We start from the raw sequence: 23,464 nt of genomic DNA on the forward strand, positions 1-23,464 counted from the left end.
TTAACGCTACGTACGTCGGAGCCGATACGTAAATAGCGTCTCGGAATAGCCTGAGGGCTTCGCGGAGTACTACGGGTATTCTTGGAAGCGTTTTACGTCAATTTCGGAGACGGGCGCACTTCGCGGTCTGTAGCAGAAAAACAAAGTACGGATTGGGCGTAGAGTTCTCGCGCCTCCTGAACCAGGACTAGGGGTGGGGAGGGGATGGGGAGAGCGACGTAACATTCTTGGCGTCGTTAGCCGGCCCACTATTGCGAAGATGCGCAGTGTGCGTAACGCATTCTGTTTAGAGAATAGAGGATTTTGCCGGGTTCCGACGCGAGACGGAATCAGGGCCTGCTCGTACAAATCGGTCTGCAGAGACAATAACCGTCCTCCATATTGCAGGCGTCAACTTTCAGGGTTTCTAGGTGCTAAAATCCGAGGACCGTCTTCAGGGACCCTGGCCGACGCTCCTAGACGGTCTTGCCAGCCCTCTGGCCCCGTCGCCCTGGACCTGGCGAGACTGGCCGAGCGCCCCGGCGCCATTTCCTATCAGTTGCCTCTCAGCGCTGTAGTCGGCGGCCATGATGGAGGCGCCTGGTCGGTTCTTAGGGGGAGTTGGTCAGGCGCCGAGGTCCTAGCTGAATTAGACCGCTATCCTACGCTTCGTTCACAGTGAAGTGCATTTTGTGATCAGAATATTTACGTTGTTCCCGGCTGGGCACGGTTGACTAACAAAGAGCTGAAATGTGGGTGGAGCCCCTCTTATAAGGTAGACGCTGAGGCCCCTGGGCCGACTTTAAATGGCGCTGCCTCGGGAGATCTGTTACTGGCTCTTCGCGCTCTCCCCGGAGGAAGAGATTTAGTTTAAAAGCGGTGGTCTTCAGACACTGAAAAGGTGAAGGCATAAGTACATGTTTTTAAACAGGAAACAGGCTAGACTGCCTTCTCAATTCCATCTAAGCTGGCTGACTTCTCCCTGCTTCCTTTTCTAATTTCACTTTTAAAGTCTCACAAGCTTGGCCAGACGGCTTCACAGGATTGTCAGCTGCTACGGCCCTTGTGGAGTAACTTGTTGAAGGATTCTTATTTCTACAGGTGGTGAAGCCCCCATTTGGGGGGCTGAGTGGGGTCTCCTACTCTTATGAGTGATTTCCCAAATTGTTAGAGAGGTAGCATAAGAAAAGAGCTTCCCAGTGGCAGTGGTCAAGAACCCGCCTGCCAATGCAGACATAAGAAATGCGGGTTGGATCCCTGGGTTGGGAAGATTACCTGGAGAAGGCAACCCACTCCAGTATTCTTGCCTGGAGAACCCCATGGACAGAGGAGCCTGGTGGCTACAGTCCATGGGGCTGCAAAGAGTCGGACTCAACTTGAAGCGACTTAGCAGGCAGTAGCAACGAACATGAGGGAAGGAGTTTCCTGACCTGCGAGAAGATGTCACTTAGGCTGTAAGGAAAATGGACAGTCATGGATTTACTGGACCAAGTGTTGAAGGTCTAATGGTCCACACACTGTGCCAGCTACTGTGGCACAGCAGTGAACAAACGAGTTCCTGCACCTGTGCCGTTAACACTCCAGAGGGGAGATAGACAAATATCAGGCAATTGCTAACTAAAACAAAAATTTAAAGCATAGAAAAGGGATAGTGTTGGGGGGAGGGGGGCGGAGCAACGTATACTTGTAAGAGTGTTTACATGAGCTGTCTTGAGAAGGCCTTCGTGATCAAATGACATTTTAAAAGAATTTATTTTTATTTTTGGCTGCACTGGGTCTTCATTGTTGGCACATGGGCTTTCTCTACTTGACTCAAGTGGAGCTACTCTCTAGTTGCCCTGGGAGGGCTTACTTGCTCCATAAGCGTGTGGCATGTGGGATGTTACTGTCCCCTGCATTGCAAGGGGGATTCTTAACCACTGGGCCACCAGGGAAGTCCCATTATATATAGTCTTTTCTAAAATTGATAGACTGAGAAATTTTTTAAAAATTGCACCCTTCCACTTTACAAACAAAAATATTTCTCTTCTACTCACAGTCTCAGAGGTGACAAATAGAAGGACAATTAGAAACCCTAATATTGTGAAAAGAGTAATGACTTCGTAACATATCCTTTTGCAAATCAGAATTCTGGTTCTTAGTTTTCAACAATAGAGAAGGAGGACTACAGGGAATTTTCAGCTGATCCTTTAGTTTCTTAACATAGATTACTGGATTTCTGCCCTATAACTTGGAAGAAGATCAAATAATTGAGGGACATTACCATAACAAAACTCTTTTCAATCCCACCTACTAAATTGTGTGATCAAAGTTTCTCAGCTCTTAATGGCTATAGAAAGAAAAAAATTGTCAAGATAATATTTTTCCATGGATACAGGAGCTACTATTTTTAGTCTCTTATTAAAAGAGGCATTTCCATTAAAAAATTTACTTCCGTTTAATAGTTATTAAGGTTGTAATATATTGCTTTGCTTAATTGTGTTTCAATAATTGCAATAACAATCCAAAAGAAATTTTTATACACAGAGAAAATGAAATGATGAATAAGACATTTGATATGAAACTACAGTATAAAATTCTAGAAAGAAAATAGGATTTCAAAGAGAAAAAGGAACCATATATTAATAAAATGTTCAACTCTTAACTTTTTCTCACGTGGCATGCAGGATCCTAGTTTCCCAAACCAGGGATGGAAACTGTCCCCTGTGGTGGAAGGCTGGAATCAACCACTGGACCACCAGTTCAGTTCAGTTCAGTCATTCAGTTGGTTCCCACTCTTTTCGACCCTGTGGACCGCAGCACGCCAGGTCTCCCTGTTCATCACCAACTCCCAGAGTCCACTTAAACTCACGTCCATTGAGTCGGTGATGCCATCCAACCATCTCATCCTCTGTCATCCCCTTCTCCCAACCTTCAATCTTTCCCAGCATCAGGGTCTTTTCAAATGAGTCAGCTCTTCACATCAGGTGGCCCAAAGTATTGGGGTTTCAGCTTAAACATCAGTCCTTCCAATGAATATTCAGGACTGATTTCCTTTAGGATGGACTGGTTGGATCTCCTTGAACTCCAAGGGACTCTCAAGAGTCTTCTCCAACACCACAGTTCAAAAGCATCAATTCTTTGATGCTCAGCTTTCTTTATACTCCAACTCTCACATCCATACATGACTACTGGAAAAACCATAGCCTTGACTAGATGGACCTTTGCTGACAGAGTAATGTCTCTGCTTTTTAATATGCTATTTAGGTTGGTCATAACTTTCCTTCCAAGGAGTAAGCGTCTTTTAATTTCATGGCTGCAGTCACCATCTGCAGTGCCTTTGGAGCCCCAAAAATAAAGTCAGCCACTGTTTCCACTGTTTCCCCATCTATGTGCCACGAAGTGATGGGACCAGATGCCAAGATCTTAGTTTTCTGAATGTTGAGCTTTAAGCCAACTTTTTCACTCTCCTCTTTCACTTTCATCAAGAGGCTCTTTAGTTTTTCTTCACTTTCTGCCATAGGGTGGTGTCATCTGCATATCTGAGGTTATTGATATTTCTCCCAGTAATCTTGATTCCAGCTTGTGCTTCTTCCAGCCCAGCATTTCGCATGATGTACTCTGCATAGAAATTAAATAAGCAGGGTGACAATATACAGCCTTGGCGTACTCCTTTCCTGATTTGGAACTAGTCTGTTGTTCCATGTCCAGTTCTAACTGTTGTTTCCTGACCTGCATACAGATTTCTCAAGAAGCAGGTCAAGTGGTCTGGTATTCCCATCTCTTGAAGAATTTTCCACAGTTTTTTGTGATCCACACAGTCAAAGGCTTTGGCATAATCAGTAAAGCAGAAATAGATGTTTTTCTGGAACTCTCTTGTTTTTTCAATGATCCAACAGATGTTGGCAATTTGATCTCTGGTTCCTCTGCCTTTTCTAAAACCAGCTTGAACATCTGGAAGTTAATGGTTCATGTATTATTGAAGCCTGGCTTGGAGAATTTTGAGCATTACTTTACTAGCATGTGAGATGAGTGCAATTGTGCAGTAATTTGAACATTCTTTGGCATTGCCTTTCTTTAGGACTGGAATGAAAACTGAACTTTTCCAGTCCTGTGGCCACTGTTGAGTTTTCCAAATTTGCTGGTATATTGAATGCAGCACTTTCACAGCATCATCTTTTAGGATTTGAATTAGCTCAACTGGAATTCCATCACCTCCACTAGCTTTGTTCGTAGTGATGCTAAGGCCTACTTGACTTCACATTCCAAGATGTCTGACTCTAGGTGAGTGATCACACCATTGTGATTATTTGAGTTGTGAAGATCTTTTTTGTATACTTCTTCTGTGTATTCTTGCCACCTCTTCTTATATCTCCTGCTTGTTAGGTCCATACCATTTCTGTCCTTTATTGAGCCCATGTTTGCATGAAATGTTCTCTTGGTATCACTAATTTTCTTGAAGAGACCTCTAGTCTTTCCCATTCTATTGTCTTCCTCTATTTCTTTGCATTGATCACTGAGGAAGGCTTTCTTATCTCTCCTTGCTATTCTTTGGAACTCTGCATTTAAATGGACATATCTTTTCCTTTTCTCCTTTGCTTTTCACTTTGCTTCTTTTCACCGCCATTTTGCTTTTTTGCATTTCTTTTTCTTGGGGATGGTCTTGATCCCTGTCTCCTGTACAATGTCACGAACTTCTGTCCATGGTTCATAAGGCACCCTGTCTATCGCGACTGGAGGTCTCAGCGCCGCCTGAGTTTCTGTCTTTCTAGTCAGACCTCCATGTCACAGTCTCCTTTCCAGTGTATCCAGGATCTGAGGGTCAGCTGAAAGTGAAAGTGAAGTCGCTCAGTCGTGTCCGACTCTGTGACCCCATGGATGGTAGGCTACCAGGCTCCGCCGTCCATGGGATTTTCCAGGAAAGAAACTGGAGTGGGCTGCCATTTATTTCTCCAGGGGAGCTTCCCAAACCAGGGATTGAACCAGGGTCTCCTGCACTGCGGACAGACGCTTTACCGTCTGAGCCACCAGGGAAGCCGGAGGGTCAGCTGCTACTGCTAAGTCACTTCAGTTGTGTCCGACTCTGTGGGACCCCATAGACAGCAGCCCACCAGGCTCCCCCGTCCTTGGGATTCTCCAGGCAAGAACACTGGAGTGGGTTACCATTTCCTCCTCCAATGCATGAATGTGAAAAGTGAAAGTGAAGTTGCTCAGTCGTGTCCGACCCTCAGTGACCCCATGGACTGCAGCCCTCCAGGCTCCTCAATCCATGGGATTTTCCAGGCAAGAGTACTGGAGTGGGTTGCTGTTGCCTTACTGACTCTAAATAGCAGGGAGGGAACACAGCTCCACCCATCAACAGAATATTGGATTAAAGAGCATGGCCCCACCCATCAGAACAAGACCCAGTTTTCCCCTCAGTCAGTCTCTCCCATCAGGAAGCTTCCATAAGCCTCTTATCCTTCTTCATCAGCAGGCAGATAGACTGAAAACCACAATCACAGAACTAATCTAACTAATCACATGGACCACAGCCTTGGCTAACTCAATGAAACTATGAGCCATGCCATGTAGGGCCACCCAAGACAGATGGGTCATGGTGGAGAGTTCTGACAAAATGTGGCCCACTGGAGAAGGGAATGACAAACCACTTCAGTATTCTTGCCTTGAGAACCCAATGGACAGTATGAAAAGGACCACCAGGGAAGTTCCTTATTCATGTATTTTTAAAGCATGATGTTGGTATCAAACCGCGTGGTATTTAAATTCCATTGGCCACCTGATGCGAAGAACTGACACATTGGAAAATACCCTGAGGATGGGAAAGATTGAAGGCAGGAGGAGAAAGGGACAACAGAAGATGAGATGGTTGGATGGCATCACCAACTCGATGGACATGAGTTTGAGCAAGCTCCGGGAGATGATGATGGACAGGGAAGCCTTGGCATGATGCAGTCCATGGGGTTGCAAAGACTTGGACATGATTGAGTGACTGAACTGGGATGCATTTAAAAGAGTGATATGACAGCTTCATTTAAAAATGTTAATGTTTCAGCGTATCAAATTACATCCTTTAAAACAATTTAAACTGATAATTTTAAAAGTCTAGGCAGCAACCTATTTTTTCAGAATTTTTTTAGCAACTATGATTTGAAGGCCATTAATCTAAAAAAGCGAACCCAGACCAGGTAGGGCCTGAGGGAGCTGGAGAGCCATGCTCCATCTAAAGCAGCTGCTTTACTGTTCAGCCAATTATTGCCAAGCAGAAATTTAGGTACAGAGTTGTTGATTATTAACTAATTGAATGTGTCTGTAAGTGACTTCTGTATTAGAGAGGCATAGAAGAATGGAATCCCAGGTGTTTTTCAGTTTTGCTAGTCTGTAAGTGTCTTGTTTCCTATGACCTAAAGACCCAGCTTTAGCTCCACAGTCTGACATTCAGGGCTTCCAAATTCTGCCTCCAGCCTCTCATCACCTCCTTGCTTTAACAAATCTCTGTTCTCTACTCCCCACCCCACCCCCCGCATTTTCCCCCAATCTCTGTGATTATTTTTTTGTTAATCCCTCTAGAGGCATGCAAATAGGAAAACTCAAGGTTCACTTCTGCCCCTTCCCCCCACCTTGGAATCTTAGCTATGTGATCTCCTGTCCTGTGGCACTTAGACACATTAATCACCACCTGAAAATGGTATTTTTTTCTGTTCTCTTTATAGATAATGGGGGCAGCTGTTCAGTTCCTCCCCTCAACACACAGCACACATGCTAGCTGAAAAAGAGTGTACAGACTGTACAGTAGCCCACTAGGGGTGAAACAGAATTAGAGAGAATGACTCAGAATAACAGTATTAATACATCTTGAAAGCTTTAAATGAGAAAGGGGTATTATAATTAACAAGGTGTGACAAATACTACATTCACATACAAATATTTGGCACTTATCTTTGGGAAAGCACAGGATGCTACATCCACAGTGCCCTTTGCCTCAGCACATGGACCTTTCTAATTAGTGTGGGAGAAGAAAATATTATTTGATGACAAAAACTTGTTATAGTTCCCTAGCAGCCTTCTAAGTTAGGGAATCCTAATGGCTGAAGCCTCTTTGGTTTGTTGAATATAAATGAATTTAAAGATGGTATTGCCTTTTGCCTTCTGAAATGGCCCACACTCTGTCTGTGGGGCATGTTTCTCCCAAGGCCATTCTTGCCTTTTGACATAGATCCATTCTATCTATGGAATGTCTGTCTCCCTAAGTAAATACACAGATACACTTACCTCTCACTTTGTATCTCACTGATTCTTTATGAGATGAGACATATACCTACTGAGCTTCGGTCCTGAGACCAGATGGTTCTTATTTTAATTTCTTAAAGATGGGTTTTGATGAACTTCAGACTCCAGGTGGATGATTCTAATCTCTTGGTTCTGGAATCTGATCCTGGTTTGAAACTGAGCAGGACCCTGTAGGGCTCCCAGGAACTAAGGCCCCCACCTAGGTGGAGGATGGCAACTTCAAGCTTAGCCCAAAATTCCTGGAACATCATCCTGCTACCTCCTCACCAGTCAGAAGAAAGTCACCCACCCTGCAGTCCTCACCTCAAATTTCACCTAAAAACTTCTCCCCCAAAACCATCGGGGAATTTGGAGTTTTTCAACATGAGCCACCTGTTCTCCTTGCTTGGGCCTGAAATAAAGCTTTCTATGCTCCAAAAATAAAAAGCAAAATAAAAGACAGTGTTAAATGATGGGAATGGGAGAGTAAAATCTGAGAAGCCAGAAAAAGTAAAAAAGTTTTGTATGGGCAAAGTGGGGGAAGAAACAATAAGATAGTGACTTCACCTTCAATAATTGTTGTTTAGTCGCTCACTTGTGTCCGACTCTTTGCAATCCCATGGACTGCAATACACCAGGCTTCCCCGTCCTTCACTATCTCTTGGAGTTTGCTCAAAGTCATATCCATTGAGTCAGCAATGCCATCCAACCATCTCATCCTCTGTCGTCCCCTTCTCCTCCTGCCTTTAATCTTTCCCAGCATCAGGGTCTTTTCTAATGAGCCGGCTCTTCACATCAGGTTGCCAGCATATTGGAGCTTCAGCCTCAGTCCTTCCAATGAATATTCAGGATTGATTTTCTTCAGGATTGACAGATTTGATCTCCTTGCTGTCCAAGGGACTCTCAAAAGTCTTCTCCAGTACCAGTTTGAAAACATCAATTCTTTGGTGCTCCGCCTTCTTTATGGTCCAACTCCCACATCCATACATGACTACTGGAAAAACCAGAGCTTATACAGACCTTTGTCAGCAAAGTGATGTTGCTACTTTTACTGTCTAGATTTGTCATAGCTTTCCTTCCAAGGAGCAAGTGTCTTAATTTCATGGCTGACAACAACATCGACAGTGATTTTGGAACCCAAGAAAATAAAGCCTTTCACTGTTTCCATTGTTTCCCTATCTATTTGCCATGAAGTGATGGGACCGGATGCCATGATCTTAGTTTTTTTGAGTTCTAAGCCAGCTTCACTCTCCTGTTTCACCCTCCTCAGGAGGCTCTTTAGTTCTTCTTCACTTTCTGCCATTAAAGTGGTATCATATGCATATCTGAGGTTGTTGGTATTTCTCCTGGCAATCTTGATTCCAGCTTGTTATTCATCCAGCCTGGCATTTCGCATGAAATGGGCTCAGGAGGGCTCAAGAGTTAAAGATCAGACCTGCCAGTTAGACTATGCCTGCTGGTGCCTGGGAGGCCCTGGGAGTCTCTTGAACTATATAGAAGGGTCTTGTCTTTGCTGGGAAATACAGACAAGTCTTTCTTTTTCCTTGAAGAAAACCAAGGTGATTGAGATTTCCATAAAGAGGAAAGTCAGTCCTCAAAGGCTGGAGGGAAGGAGTGCATGCTAAGTTGCTTCAGTTGTGGCTGACTTTTTGTGACCCTGATTGTAGCTATCAGCGTCTTCTGTCCATAGGATTCTCCAGGCAAGAATACTGGAGTGGGTTGCCATGCCCTCCTCCAGAGGATCTTCCCCACTCAGGGATTGAACCTGCATCTCTTATATCTCCTTCATTGGCAGGCGGGTTCTTTACCACTAGTGCCACCTGGGAAACCTAGAGGGAGGGAGTAGGTAAATGCTAAAATACAGACCAAACTCAGTAGCTGAGCAAGAGTTAGAGATGTGGATTCATGTTTTTTAATAGATTACTCTGTGTTGCCCAGATAGATACAGCAGTGTTGAAAAGATATGGAGCTAAGTGGAGAGTCAGAGAGGAAAGTTGGCAACATTCTTCTAAGAAACAGAATGGAACGGAAGAGAATTGACCCCAAAGTATATAATTATGTTACAGTCAATTGTATTCTAGAAATAGACTTAATAATGTGAAGAAAAACAAACTGGCATCAACAATTAGAACATAAGGACAAAGACAGTGAAAACATCAATAGGTCAGTGAAACACCAACTGGTGTCTCTAAGATATTAATGAGAAGGAAAACTCTGGTATTTACATAATTTTGATCACAAAGGCAAAATATAATTTGCACACACTTAGAGGAAAACCAACTAGCATTAGGGTTATCTTTGATAAAAGACTGTACCAAACAAGGACATCAATCCCAAATAAACACACAGCCCTACCTGATCTGGCGGTGGTTCATATTGGTACTGGGTGGAAATCAGTTGGAGTTGAAAGAAGGGGCTTTTGCTTTTGTATACATATGTAATTCTAGACATGTTTGAGAATTTATGGAAGTGCTGCAGTCCTGTTGTTTCCCCTTAAAATGACTCCTGCTCAGAGTAATTAAGGGGACTTTCCTGGTAGCTCAGTGGTAAAGAACCCACCTGCCAATGCAGGAGACTCAAATTCGATCCCTGGGTCAGGAAGATGCCCTGGAGAAGGAAATGGCAATCCACTCCAGTACTCTTGCCTGGAGAATCCCATGAACAGAGAGGAGCCTGGTGGGCTACAGTCCATGGGGTCACAAAGAGTCAGACATCACCGAGTGAGCACACATGCACTTCATGCCCCTGCTAAGTCGCTTCAGTCATGTCTGACTCTGTGTGACCCCAGAGAATGCAGCCCACCAGGCTCCCCCATCCCTGGGATTCTCCAGGCAAGAACACTGGAGTGGGTTGCCATTTCCTTCTCCGATGCATGAAAGTGAAAAGTTAAAGTGAAGTTGCTCAGTTGTGTCCGACGCATAGCAACCCCATGGACTGCAGCCCACCAGGCTCCTCCATCCATGGGATTTTCCAGGCTAGAGTACTGGAGTGAGGTGTCATTGCCTTCTCCAGAAAATATACATATGAATGAATGAAGATCAATGTAATGGGCTACCAGAACCCATTAATAATTCAAATTTTATGTCCAAGCAGCCTTATTCTGAATCTGTGTCCATCAAGCATATTTAGCTTCAAATGAACTTGCTCATTGAGGCAATGGGCTGGCTGTTCAGGTCAATCTTCACATCTGGTCTGCTTGACATTATATTCTACTCTTCAGTGTCACTGGCATCCTGGTATACTCTCCCTGGCAGCTTGTGTGTTTAGTCAGGTTGAAGTTAATTTCTCTAGAAATTAACCAGTACCAGGGCACTAAATCGGAGAAGGCACTGGCGACCCACTCCAGTACTCTTGCCTGGAATATCCCATGGACAGAGGAGCCTGGTAGGCTGCAGTCCATGGGGTCGCTAAGAGTCAGACACAACTGAGCAACTTCACTTTCACTTTTCAGTTTCATGCATTGGAGAAGGAAATGGCAACCCACTCCAGTGTTCTTGCCTGGAGAATCCCAGGGACGAGGGAGCCTGGTGGGCTGCCGTCTATGGGGTCGTACAGAGTCGGACACAACTGACACGACTTAGCAGCAGCAGCAGCAGCAGGGCACTAAATGGGCTTCCCTGGTAGCTCAGCTGGTAAAGAATCTGCCTGCAGTGCAGGAGACCCCAGTTCAATTCCTGGGTCGGGAAGATTCCCTGGAGAAGGGATAGGCTACCCACTCCAGTATTCTTGGACTTCCCTGGTGGCTCAGACGGTAAAGAAACTGCCTGCAATGCTGGAGACCTTGGTTTGATCCCTGGGTTAGGAAGATCCCCTGGGGGAGGTCATGGCAACCCACTCCAGTATTCTTGCCTGGAGAATCCCCATGAACAGAGGAGCCTGGCAGGCTGCAGTCCATGGGGCTGCAAAGAGTTGGACACAACTGAAGCGACTCAGCATGCATGCACCCAGGGCACTAAACATACTGAAGATGAACACTGAAGGCCTGACCCTGAGGGCATGGAACATTCACCACCACATGAAATCTCCTGGGAAAAAAATCCAACTAGCTTTTCCAAGTTAAAATCCCTCTCTCTGGGCCTGCCTTCAGACTTCCATAGTCTTTAAAATGTTATTTAGATATTGAAGTCATGAGTTTCTATTTAACTTTCCAAGAGTTTGTCTCACATCCCTGACCATATTGTAAGTTCTTGAAGACAAATGCCCCATCCCAAAGGGCTCAAAACAGTACCCTGTAGAAGACTATTGTACTGATGACCTCCAAGAAAGCACATTTCCTGGTATTCAAGCCCTGGTGTAATCCCCTCCCACAATGACTCTGGACCTCTTGTGTGATTTGCTTTGGCCAATGAGATAGTAACAAGCATAAGGCAAGTAGAGGCTTGCTAAGCATTTGCCCTTTTGGAACCCAGTTGCCATGTAAAGCAGCTCAGGCTAGACTACTGAATGACAGAAGTCTCACTTTTTCAGCCACCCCCACAAAGATACCAGGTATACAGGCAAAGCCATCTTAGACCCTCTAGCCAAACCACAAGCTGAATGCAACTGTATGGCTGAGCTATTTCCTTGCTCCTGAAAGAATACCTTGTTTTTTTCTAGGTGTTTTCAAGTTAGGATGTGAAGGCAGAACTTCCATAGTCATATTCTGACCAAAGTGGGGCTTTTAGAGACCTATAACCATATGAGGGGAAGTGAAAAGAAAGAACATGAACCCTTGATGATATTATAGAGTTGCTGAATTAACATAGCAGTTGGTTGACTTCTGCACTTCTTATTATAAGAGATGGCATATCTCCTCATTGTTTAGGCTACTTTCAGTTGGGTTTTCTGTTACTTGCAGCTGAGGGCATTCTAACGGATATACTCCTCAACCAGCTTTACTGGCACAAGTATAAAACTCCTGAAGTGCTCTGCCTTGTATATAGTAATAGACATTTGAGAAATTTGTCATTGTTGAGAAAGTAAAAGAAGATTTTGTGGTAGAAACTGGTAGTTGCTTACCAGTAGCCATTCTTTCCTCCTTAATTACAGAACTATGATTTTCAGCTGGGGATACTGCTGCTTACAACAAAAGACAGTATTTCCCACGTCTTTGTGTATTGATAGAGCCATATGACTGAGTTCAGGCCAATGAGATGTAAGTAAAAGTGTTGTGTTGGGAGAGGGCTTCATAGGAGCTGACTCAGCTGGAAAGGACCCTTTTTGGCCTTTTTATCTTGCATTTTTATTTCCCCAACTTGATTTCTCTGACCCTAGTTCCAGTATTATCTTAAGCTGTGAGCTGACGCTGAAAATGGAAGCCAAGAGCAGGATGGAAGCAGAAAGCCTGGAGTCCTGATTACAAAGTAGAGCCACTGTAATAGTTCTGGACTTGCCTGGCTTCAGATTTCTGTCTACGAGAGAAAAATAAACCTTGATTTTGTTTAAGATACAATTATTTTGGGTTCAGTCAAGTAAAATTCTGACTAATAGTCTTTTCAACAATTTTCCTTTTAAAATATTGAAGACTGGTATAGAAGAGTATATGAATAATGAGGAATCATCCACCTGAGTGTTAAGTAAGCCCTTCCTGGCTTTCTTTTTTTCCAGTCCCATGAAGCAGTATTTGGGTGTCACCGTGGTTGGAGTTCTAGATTGCAAATGATAGAATCCAATTCTGACTAGTGAAGCAAAGATAAATTTATCAGAAGGACATTAGGAGTCATTGAATTGTCAGGAGGCTGGAGAACTACCACAGGAAAGGACAGGAGTCTAACTGTGCAGTTTAGGAGTCAGAAGCCTGCAGTCTAGTAGCAGGAACAGCTTGTTCAGGTCAGTGCCACTGCTGCCAGCCTTCCTGCCCTTTCTGTCACTGCATGTATTTGTGACCTCTAATCCATGCTCTCATCCTTGTGACTGTTGCTCAGTATCCAGTGTCTCAGGATAGACTACATGAATTGGGAAGAGGTGACTAAAAGAAAAGCAGAGTGTTATTATGATGGATAAATGAAAATTGTGCAACCAAACAGTGATAAACATTCACCATATCCAACAAGCCTGAGTCAGGTGAAGGAGACAGCTGGCTGAAACTTGGTGTCTAAGGTTCTGATCTCTCTCCTCTCCATGAAAGATATCCCTTTTCTGAGTCTGGTGTATTGTATTCCCTATTTTTGGCTTGACCACCCTATTCTGATCTCCTAGCTTTCTGTCCTTGTTTTCCTTTGTTCTTTATTTCAAACTCTTCATCTTCTAAATATAATACTAGGTTTCCCCAGATCTTGCCTTCCATGTTTCTGACCAGCAGGTATTGAGTTCAGGTTGTATCTAGTGCATCCTGTTTGACCATTAACTGTGTCTGATTCTTACCATTACTTCATTGTGTCCACCTTAGAATTTATATGTTGAAGTCCTAACCCCAATTCATCAGTGTGCGACCTTATTTAGAAATAGGGTCATTGTAGATGTAATTAGTTAAGCTGAGGTCTTACTGGAGTAGGGTGGGCCTCTAATCCATTATGACTGGTATACTTATAAAAAGAGGAAATCTGGACAAAAAGACAGGCACACAGGGGAAAAAACCATGTGACGATGAAGGCAGAAATCAGTGTGATTCTTCTACAAGCCAAAGAATACTGAAAATTACCAGAAGCTAGGGGAGAGGCATGGAACAGATTCTCCTCACAGCCCTGAGAAGGAACCAATCTTGACCTTGGCCTTCTGGCCTCTAGAACTGGGAGACAATAATTTCTGTTGTTTAGACTTATGGTTGCTGGGGGGAAGGGACAGTTAGGGAGTTTAGGATGGTCATGCACACATTGCTGTATTTCAAACAGATAACTTACAAGGCCCTATTGTATAGCGCATGGAACTGTGCTCAGTGTTATGTGGCAGCCTGGATGGCAGAGAGGTTTGGGGGAGAATGGATACATGTATATGTATGGCTGAGTCCTTTTGCTGTTCACTTGAAACTGTCACAGCATTGTTAATCAGCTATACTGCAATACAAAATAAAAAGTTCAAAAACAGTAATTTCTGTTAAGCCATCTAAGTTTGTGGTGCTTTATTATGGCAGCCTTAGCAAACTAATAGAAACCTACCCTCCCAGGTAAAGTCCCTAGTCTTTATTTGACACTTCTGCATTTGTATTCATGATACAAACATAATCTCCTCTCATAGGTTAAAGAAATTTGTCAAGTCACCTGTGACTCTGCCTTCTCTTCCTCTCTTTATATTCAGTCTCACACTAAATCTTAACTACCTTTTTTGAACTGTCTATCCATTTCATTGCTACGACCTCAGGCCCATTCTTTATCACCTAACAATTAATTTATCATAAGTGTTTCCTAAATTAGCTCCCTGATGCCAGTATTATTTCCCTTATCTGTTTTCCACATCTCTATCAAATTACTCTTCCAACTCTCCATGCCAACAGCCTCCAATCAGAGCATACCTGAAGCCTTTCCTTCTTTCCTCTATAAAGCCTTCCCATTCCTCTGCCTGCCTTTGAATCTCTACCAAAAGCAAATTAAGGTCACGGACTCTGGCTGTAGCAACTCTGAATAAATAGCCTCTGTTCTCATTTGGTGGTTTTTGCTTGTTTCCACAGAATGAATAATCTATGGAGGAAAAAGGCATGCCTTTTCTAGTGGGATGTAAGTCTAGAGCTACAAGCAGCATTTTGGCTACTTACTATGTGGGGAGAGCCTGAGAAAGAACAATAGCAGCATGAAAATGAGCAGAGGCAGAGAGAAATGTCCTGAGGATTCTGTTAGAAATCTTGGCTCCAGCCATGGATGGCTAAGGTCATCACCTCTACTTCTGGACCTTTCAGTCTCTTGAGCCAATGAATTCATGTCTTGCATTTGCTAGTTGGAGTTTCTGTGGCTTGCAATTAAAATAGTCCTGACCAACAGCATCTCTTTTTTGCCCCTTGGAATAAGAAGCCAAAGTTATTTCTATAGTCAGATGGAGGAGGAAGACTGGAAAGACTTAATACTTTGGTCACTGGTGACAAATAGAACCTGGCCTAGAAAAGTTCAGTGGGCACTGCACAATCTGCTATGCCTTCCCAAAGTTGGGCCCCAAGGTTATAGGCTTTTTCTTTTTAGTGCGCATTCACATGCTTAGCTACTGTTCTCTAAACCAGGACATATAAGAGTGGCTGGATCCAGAGAGGTTTCCAGCCTTAGCCATGTGCCACACTGAAACCAGCTTTTCCCACAGAACCATAGGTTTCCACCTCTATACCAATGGGTAAAGTCTTCTTTTCTGGGGGTACTCAGCTTAACCTAGAAAATTTTCCTGAATTTCAAATCTTAAGCGATTTATTTCCTGTCCTACTAAGAAAGCTCTGGGCTCCTAAACAGATTAGTCCATTTCCTCTCCAAGGATTGGCATACCAAGGAATCTCTTGGAAATGCTCAGTTTTTATCAAGTAGTAAAACCTTCCCCCGCTCAGGAAAAGTGTGCATTTATATTTGCACACTAAAAAAAGGCCAAAAAGTGACTTTGCAAAAATATAAAATGACTTTAACTTCTGCTTACTCAGAGGAGCAGCTTCTGAGATTTAAAAATAATAGTAAAATTTAAAAGTTCTTATTTCCCAGTACTTCACACTATAAACAATTTCTGCTTGCCAAGTTGGTCTCTGTTCCTAAATCCTAGCTTTTATACCTCTGCATATGCTATCCCACAGCTTAACTGTTCTTCCCCCACTTCTGGAATCACAGAATCCAAAGTATTTTTTAATCATTTGCTCTCTCATTCTTTCATAAACATTAGGAGTTTCTTTTAACTAGTATATACATTCTTTTGAGGGCAGGAACCTACTTCTTTTGTAGATTGTTTAGACTTAACATTCACTTGGTGAGTGAATGATTTAATGGATAATCAAATACCTTTTGTAACAAATGGTACTTTTATTTTTATTTTATTTTTTAATTTTATTTTATTTTTAAACTTTATAATATTGTATTAGTTTTGCCAAATATCGAAATGAATCCGCCACAGGTATACCTGTGTTCCCCATCCTGAACCCTCCTCCCTCCTCAACAAATGGTACTTTTAGCACTTGAAGATTCTCATACAAGTGGATGCAACGTAAGAAATTAAACCTTTTTGAGACCTATAAAGATTGTCAGTATAAATACTATTACTGTTTTACTTTATAAATATTTTTATTATACATACATTTTGAAAACCAGATTTTATTTTTAACACTTAGAAAAAACAATATTTTTACACATTTATAAAATTAGTATACAAAATTTTACATTTTAATTAACCTTAGTATTTTAAAAAAGATTTTGAATTCTCTACCCAAAACTTAAAATATAAGTCACACTATATTGACCACCTAAAACTGAAAAGATCCTAATTACCTTTGCTTTTATCTTCCCAATCAGAAGTACATTTTTAAAAAATAATTTCAATTTGTCTAAAAGTCAAATGATTTAAAAATTTAGCTTAATTTAATGTTTCATTTCTCTTGCTGAAATTGTGAATGTACAGTTTGATATCATAAATAAAAAAGCTTTTTTGTGTGTGTCCTGCAAACATTCCTCCCTCCTTTGTAAGTTTATTCACTTCTGTGTTCATGGGGAAGTTGCAGAAGGGGACATTTCTGAGCTCTTAGACTTTCCATCTGCTTAGTGGCTCACTTTGAAAAGCTAAAGTGAGGTAATCCCTCCCTAATTCTCAAAACATTTGTTCATTCATATACATATTTATATTCCTGAACTGACATATAATGTATAGTTATTATAAATCAGAGACTTTTAAAATAAATGAGTTAAATCTCTTCTGCTGACTTTCCATTAGTAACATATGAAAAAAAACCAAACTCTTACTTCAAGATCTGAAATTTAAGACTGCTTTTCCATTTCTTCAGCTCCTAATAAGCACTAAGAAGCAATCTGCATCAATTCGCCACCTACTCCTTGGCATCCCCAATTCCTCCAGCAGTTATTGCGAAGGTGGCTTCATTTTCAGGCATCTCAGGGCTAACAGAATACAAGGGAACAGAAGTTTATAAAAAGCTCTATTGCTATAAATACTGTATTCATGTCACAGGCATCATATTCCTATTAGTCTGAGTCTCCTGAGACATGTGAGTTGGTACAGCTAAATGTGGATTGCAGAATTTATCTACAAGTATTATCAACTGTCACAAACATTTATAGAATAACTTCTATATAATAACTTCTAAGGTTCTGGATGTCAAGAAAAATTATCCTAAACTTGGAAATAGGCAACAGGGATAACTGGGTGTTCTTACAGTGCACTATCAGGCATTGTGCAGAAGACCTTTAGGGGTTTACTGATTCTAAATGGTATGTACCTCATACAGCTCAATAACAAAAAAACAACCCAACTGAAAAATGGGCAGGAGACCTAAATAGACATTTCTCCAAAGAAGACATATAGATGGCCAATAGGCACATGAAAAGATGCTCATCATCACTAATTATCAAAGAAATGCAAATCAAAACTACATTGAGGTACCACCTCACAGTGGTCGAAATGTCCATCATTAAAAAGTCTACAAATAACAAATGCTGGAGGGGATTTGGAGAAAAGGGTACCCACCTACATTGTTAGTGGGAATGTAAATTGGTACAGCCATTATGGAAAACAGTATGGAGGTTCCTTTGTTTTTTGGAGGTTCCTTGAAAAACTAAAAACAGAGTTGCCATATGATCCTGTAATCCCAATCCCAGGCATATATCCAGACAATACCATAATTCAAAAAGAGACATGCACCTCTATGTTCATAGCAGCATTATTTATGATAGTCTAGACATGGAAACAACCCAATGTCTATTGACAAATGAATGTATATATGTGTGTGTGTATATATGTTTATGTCATATACATATACACAATGGAATATTACTCACATAAAAAAATAAAATAATCCATATGCAGCAACATGGGTGGATTTAGAGATTATCATACTAAGCAAAGTAAATCAAAAAGAGAAAGACAAATACCATGATATCACTTATACGTGGAAACTAAAATAAGACACAAATGAACATAACATATGAAACAAAACAGACCCACAGATAGAACAGACTTGTGGCTGCCAAGGCAGGGTGGGGAAGGGAAGGATTGAGAGTTTGGGATTAACAGACGCAAACTATTATATCTAAAATGAATAAACAACAAAGTTCTTCCTCATAGCACAGGGAACTATATTCAATATCCTGTGATGAACTAAGATGGAAATGAATATGAAAAAGAATACATATATATGTATACCAGAATCACTTCTACAGCAAAAATTAATGTAACACTGTAAATCACCTATACTTCAATAACATTTTTAAAAAATACTAAAATAAATGGGTGTGCATCTTTCCATGACTAATGTAGGGAAAAACCGTGAAAGACTTTGAAATGAACTAAAAGATTACTGAGTACCTTCAGTGGAAAAAGAGGTTGCCTAACACATCCTTCCAGGTTATACAAATCTATGAGGATTCCATGGTTTTCGTTGTCTTTGAGCTATTTTACAACTCCATGAGCTGCAGAAAACTATGAGTAACACAAATTATTCTTGTCCATAGAAACGTAAATTATGTGAAGAGGAATGCAATTGATTATTGTCCTATGGATACTAACCCATTTTTATCAATTTAGAATTCATTTCAGCATTACTTATATGACTGCATCTGTGTGTTAATTTGATTTTTCATTTGATCTGGTTATAAAATCTTACTGGTTCCTGCATGACTTACTGAATTAAATATGATCTTTGACATTTTATATTTGTACGAGTCATGATTACAAGCTCTTTATTTTTTCACCCCCCATTACATGCTCTTTTAAATTTTACATTTTATTTTACAACTCTATAGGAGTAGAGATTTATTTGTAGAAAACCGATAGCAGTGCAAATTATTCTTATAATGCCAGTCTATAACAATGGAAATGAATTTCACTGTGTAGAGAAACAATAGGTTTCTCTCCAGTAGAAACGACAACTTCAAATGTTATAACTTATTGCCTGGCAGGATATTAACCAGTTTTGCATCTATTAGCAAATTTATTTCTTCATTGAATTGACCAACTACATAAATCTCTGTTCCTCAAATTATCCTTTAAATCAGTGGTTTCTTCATTAATTGAGATGAAGAAAATCTCTAACACATGTCCATCTTATGTTGATTTACAGAAAGTGATGTTTTTAATTTTTTTAACTCTGAAAATCAGACTTTAGCAAGTACTAGATCCCACAGAATTTATAAAATTGAGACAGCCTTTACTCTCAAGATGAAGAAGGAAATGGTAATCCACTCTAGTATTCCTGCCTGGAGAATCCCAAGCACAGAGGAGCCTGGCAGGCTACAGTCCATGGGGTTGCAAAGAGTTGGACATGACTGAAGTGACTTAGAACGGATGTGTGCATTACTCTGAAGAAGCCTAAAAGGTGAACTATGATATAACAAATATGCAAAGTAAGCTAAGTTCCTTAAAGTCAGTATATGTTATAGAACTCTAAGGAAAGAAGAAGTTATGCAGGCTAGGTTACTCAGGAAAGGTTTCATAGATTATAAAGGACTTCATAGAGGCCTGTGAGGCAGAAATGGGGGTATTCCATTTCTAGCATGAATTAAGAATAGGGCCATTCATGTAGTGCTATGTAAAGCAGTGTAGAGATGGGTTTTTATTCTGACTCAAGATGGGGAGCTATTGGAGGGTTTTAAACAGAGGATAGATATGACGTGACTTGGTGTTATAAAGGATCATTCTGGCGTCTATGTTTAAAATAGACTCTAGAGGGGCAATGGTAACCTAACTACCTGGGACCTTGGTTTTCTCATGTGTTGTTATTGTTGTTTAGTCGCTGTGTCCAACTCTTTTGGAAACCTATGGACTGTAGCTAGCCAGGCTTCTCTGTCCATGGGATTTCACAGACAAGAATATTGGGAGTGGGTTGCCATTTCCTTCTTCAGGGGACCTTCCCAATCCAGGGATCAAACCTGTGTCTCCTGCATTGGCAGGTGGGTTCTTTACCACTGAGCTACCAGGGAAGCCCTTCCTCATGTGTAAATGGAGATAATAATCTCCATTTGGCACAAGGCCTAGCACATAGAACCCACTCAGTTAAGTGTTAGCTAGCATTGTTATTGTTTTTAGCTTCATGATCTTCTCTATCAAAATGTTTTTTCTAAAGTCAAGGAGAATTCTTTGTGAGAAATCTTTAGGAATCATAAAGAAGGAAGTACAAGCTGCACAGATAACTATTTTGACATTTTAAGTTCTGATCTGGTTTTGCTATTTTTATTCAAATTTATGGATATTTGACATAATTAACTTCTATGATAATTTTAATTATCCTTTGTTGAGTCTGCAGAACCCTAGTGTTCTCTTAGGACTGTAAAAACGGCAGGGGTTATTTGTTCCTAAAAGTTTAGAAGACTTGATTAAATATACAAATGATTGAACATGTAGATGGAGTTCATTCGTTAATTCAACAAATAGTTATTGAGCTCTTACTAGATGCCAAGTACCATGCTAACTGCTTGGGATATTAGTAAACCAGACTCAATCATTGTAGTGAGGGAGATGTATATGTAATTGGCTGATTACAATTGAGAATGAAAAAATAGTTGGGAAAGTTTTAAGCACAGCAATCTGTCCAAGATATAAACCTAGAAATTTTAGTAAAAAGATGAAACAATCCTACTATCTACTTAATTCAACAAAGTTCATTTGTAACAAATTTCTAGAGATTGCTGAAGCTCCACAAAACATAGCACTTGCATATGTATCATACTCTATGAGGACCAGTGATGAAAAGTGAAATGGTCTGAATAAAAACCACATAAAGGGATTTCTCTGGTGGTGCAGTGGATAAAAATCCACCTGCCAATACAGGGGACAAGAGTTCAACCCTGGTCTGGGAATATTTATGCCACAGAGCAACTAAGCCTGTGCACAACTTCTGAGCCCATGCTCTAGGGCCTATGACCCGCAGCTCCTGAAGCCCGAGCGCCCTATAGGCTGTGCTCCACTACAAGAGAAGCCACCATAATGAGAAGCCAGAGCACCATAACGAAGAGTAGCCCCTGCTTGCTGCAACAGAGAAAGCCCGTGTGCAGCCATGAAGACACAGTGCAGCCAAAAAAAAAACAACACCCAGATAGATACGGGAACTGATTATTTAACGTTTAATATTTTAAATTACAATACAAAATAAGTACTATGATTCATAGCTAAAACCAGATTAAGAGCTCATGTGATTTCTTTCGGCTGATTTTTTCTTAACCTCCCTAGGGTTAAGAGTTATTACAAATCTTTACCTTGTTGCCCAAGACTGGCTAATCAGTCACTCACAAATATTGTGCCTCTGTTATGTCTGAGGCACTAAGAATACAGTGGTAAGCAAGAGAATAGTGTCCTTGTCCTCAGGGTATTTACTGTCTAGTGGGGATGATACACATAAATCATTACCAACGGAATGTAAGCTTCATGAAGGCAGAGTCTTGTCTTTTTGTTTGGTTCACTGCTCTGTCCCCAGAATGGAGAACAGCTGAAGTGTAATACGTTTCTCTGTAAAAACCCACTAAGCTTGTAACTGTTTTCTTGTACTGTTTGATTTTATTGATTTTTTTTACCATGTACATCAATTACCTTGTCAAAGTTTGTTCATATATTTGCATGTGTTTATATATTGTATCAGTTCAGTTCAGTTCAGTCGCTCAGTCGTGTCCGACTCTTTGCGACCCCATGAATCGCAGCACGCCAGGCCTCCCTGTCCATCACCAACTCCCGGAGTTCACCCAAACCCACACCCATCAAGTCGGTGGACTCGATGCCCCCAATCCCTCCCAGCATCAGAGTCTTTTCCAATGAGTCAACTCTTCACATGAGGTGGCCAAAGTACTGGAGTTTCAGCTTTAGCATCACTCCTTCCAAAGAACACCCAGGACTGATCTCCTTTAGAATGGACTAGTTGGATCTCCTTGCAGTCCAAGGGACTCTCAAGAGTCTTCTCCAACACCACAGTTCAAAAGCATCAATTCTTCAGGGTTCAGCTTTCTTCACATTCCAACTCTCACATCCATACACGACCACTGGAAAAACCATAGCCTTGACTAGACAGACCTTTGTTGGCAGAGTAATGTCTCTGCTTTTGAATATGCTATCTAGGTTGGTCATAACTTTCCTTCCAAGGAGTAAGCGTCTTTTAATTTCATGGTTGCAATTACCATCTGCAGTGATTTTGAAGCCCCAAAAAATAAAGTCTAACACTGTTTCCACTGTTTCCCCATCTATTTCCCATGAAGTGATGGGACCAGATGCCATGATCTTACGTGAAAGTAAAAGTCACTCAGTCGTGTCCAACTCTTTGCAACCCCATGGACTATACAGTCCATGGAATTCTCCAGGCCAGAATACTGGAGTGGGTAGCCTTTCCCTTCTCCAGGGGATCTTCCCAACCCAGGGATAGAACCCAGGTCTCCCACATTGCAGGCAGATTCTTTACCAGCTGAGCCACCAGGGAAGCCCAAGAATACTGGAGTAGGTAGCCTTTCCCTTCTCCAGGGGATCTTCCCGACTCAGGAATCGAACCAGGGTCTCCTGCATTACAGGCGGATTCTTTTCCAATTGAGTTATCAGGGAAGCCCATGATATATATATATATAGATAGATAGATATTTATATAAAATACATGCATGTACATATGTACATACATGTGAAGAACTGACTCATTGGAAAAGATCCTGATACTGGGAAAGATTGAAGACAAAAGGACAAGGCAGCAGCAGAGGATGAGATGGTTAGATAGCAATGGACATGAATATGACTCAATGGACATGAATTTGAGCAAACTCCAGGAGACAGTGGAAGACAGAGAAGCCTGGGGTGCTACAGTCCATGTCGTCACAAAGACTGGTAAGTGACTTAGCAAATGAACAACAACAAAAATGTATGTACATCAACCCATATGCATATACATACATACTCATGTATGACTCCTTTTGAATTTGGACAGAAAACCCCAAAGGCTTCAGTCTCCATAGGAGAAGCTGAAGGTGACATGACCCTCCAGAACGTTCCAGCACCATCTTTGCAGCGAGAGACAGGAGAGGGGTAAGATGTACTATGCAAACATTACAGGAAATGACAGGTTATTGCTTTTTTTAACAACAAAAGCACCAGTCTCCTTCCAAGCTACATACTTGCAAATCTTGAAAAATTCCATACAAATCTTTAGTCCCAGCCCTATGCCAGGCTCTTGTTTTGCAGT

The 23,464-nt window shown here is 41.4% G+C and overlaps 1 protein-coding gene across 1 annotated transcript in view; it reads right to left on the minus strand.

The window, feature by feature from the left end:
- Window positions 1–16,270: 16,270 nt before the first annotated feature.
- Window positions 16,271–23,464, minus strand: part of DMC1 (DNA meiotic recombinase 1) — a 36,437-nt gene continuing 29,243 nt past the window's right edge. Inside the window, exon 14 of the mRNA XM_019961802.2 lies at window positions 16,271–17,204. Within this exon, the coding sequence (XP_019817361.1) occupies window positions 17,135–17,204 (70 nt within the window). The 3' untranslated portion in view covers window positions 16,271–17,134. The remainder of the gene's footprint in view (window positions 17,205–23,464) is intronic.

The sequence above is a fragment of the Bos indicus genome, chromosome 5, assembly GCF_029378745.1.
Source record: "Bos indicus isolate NIAB-ARS_2022 breed Sahiwal x Tharparkar chromosome 5, NIAB-ARS_B.indTharparkar_mat_pri_1.0, whole genome shotgun sequence".
Lineage (NCBI taxonomy): Eukaryota > Metazoa > Chordata > Mammalia > Artiodactyla > Bovidae > Bos > Bos indicus.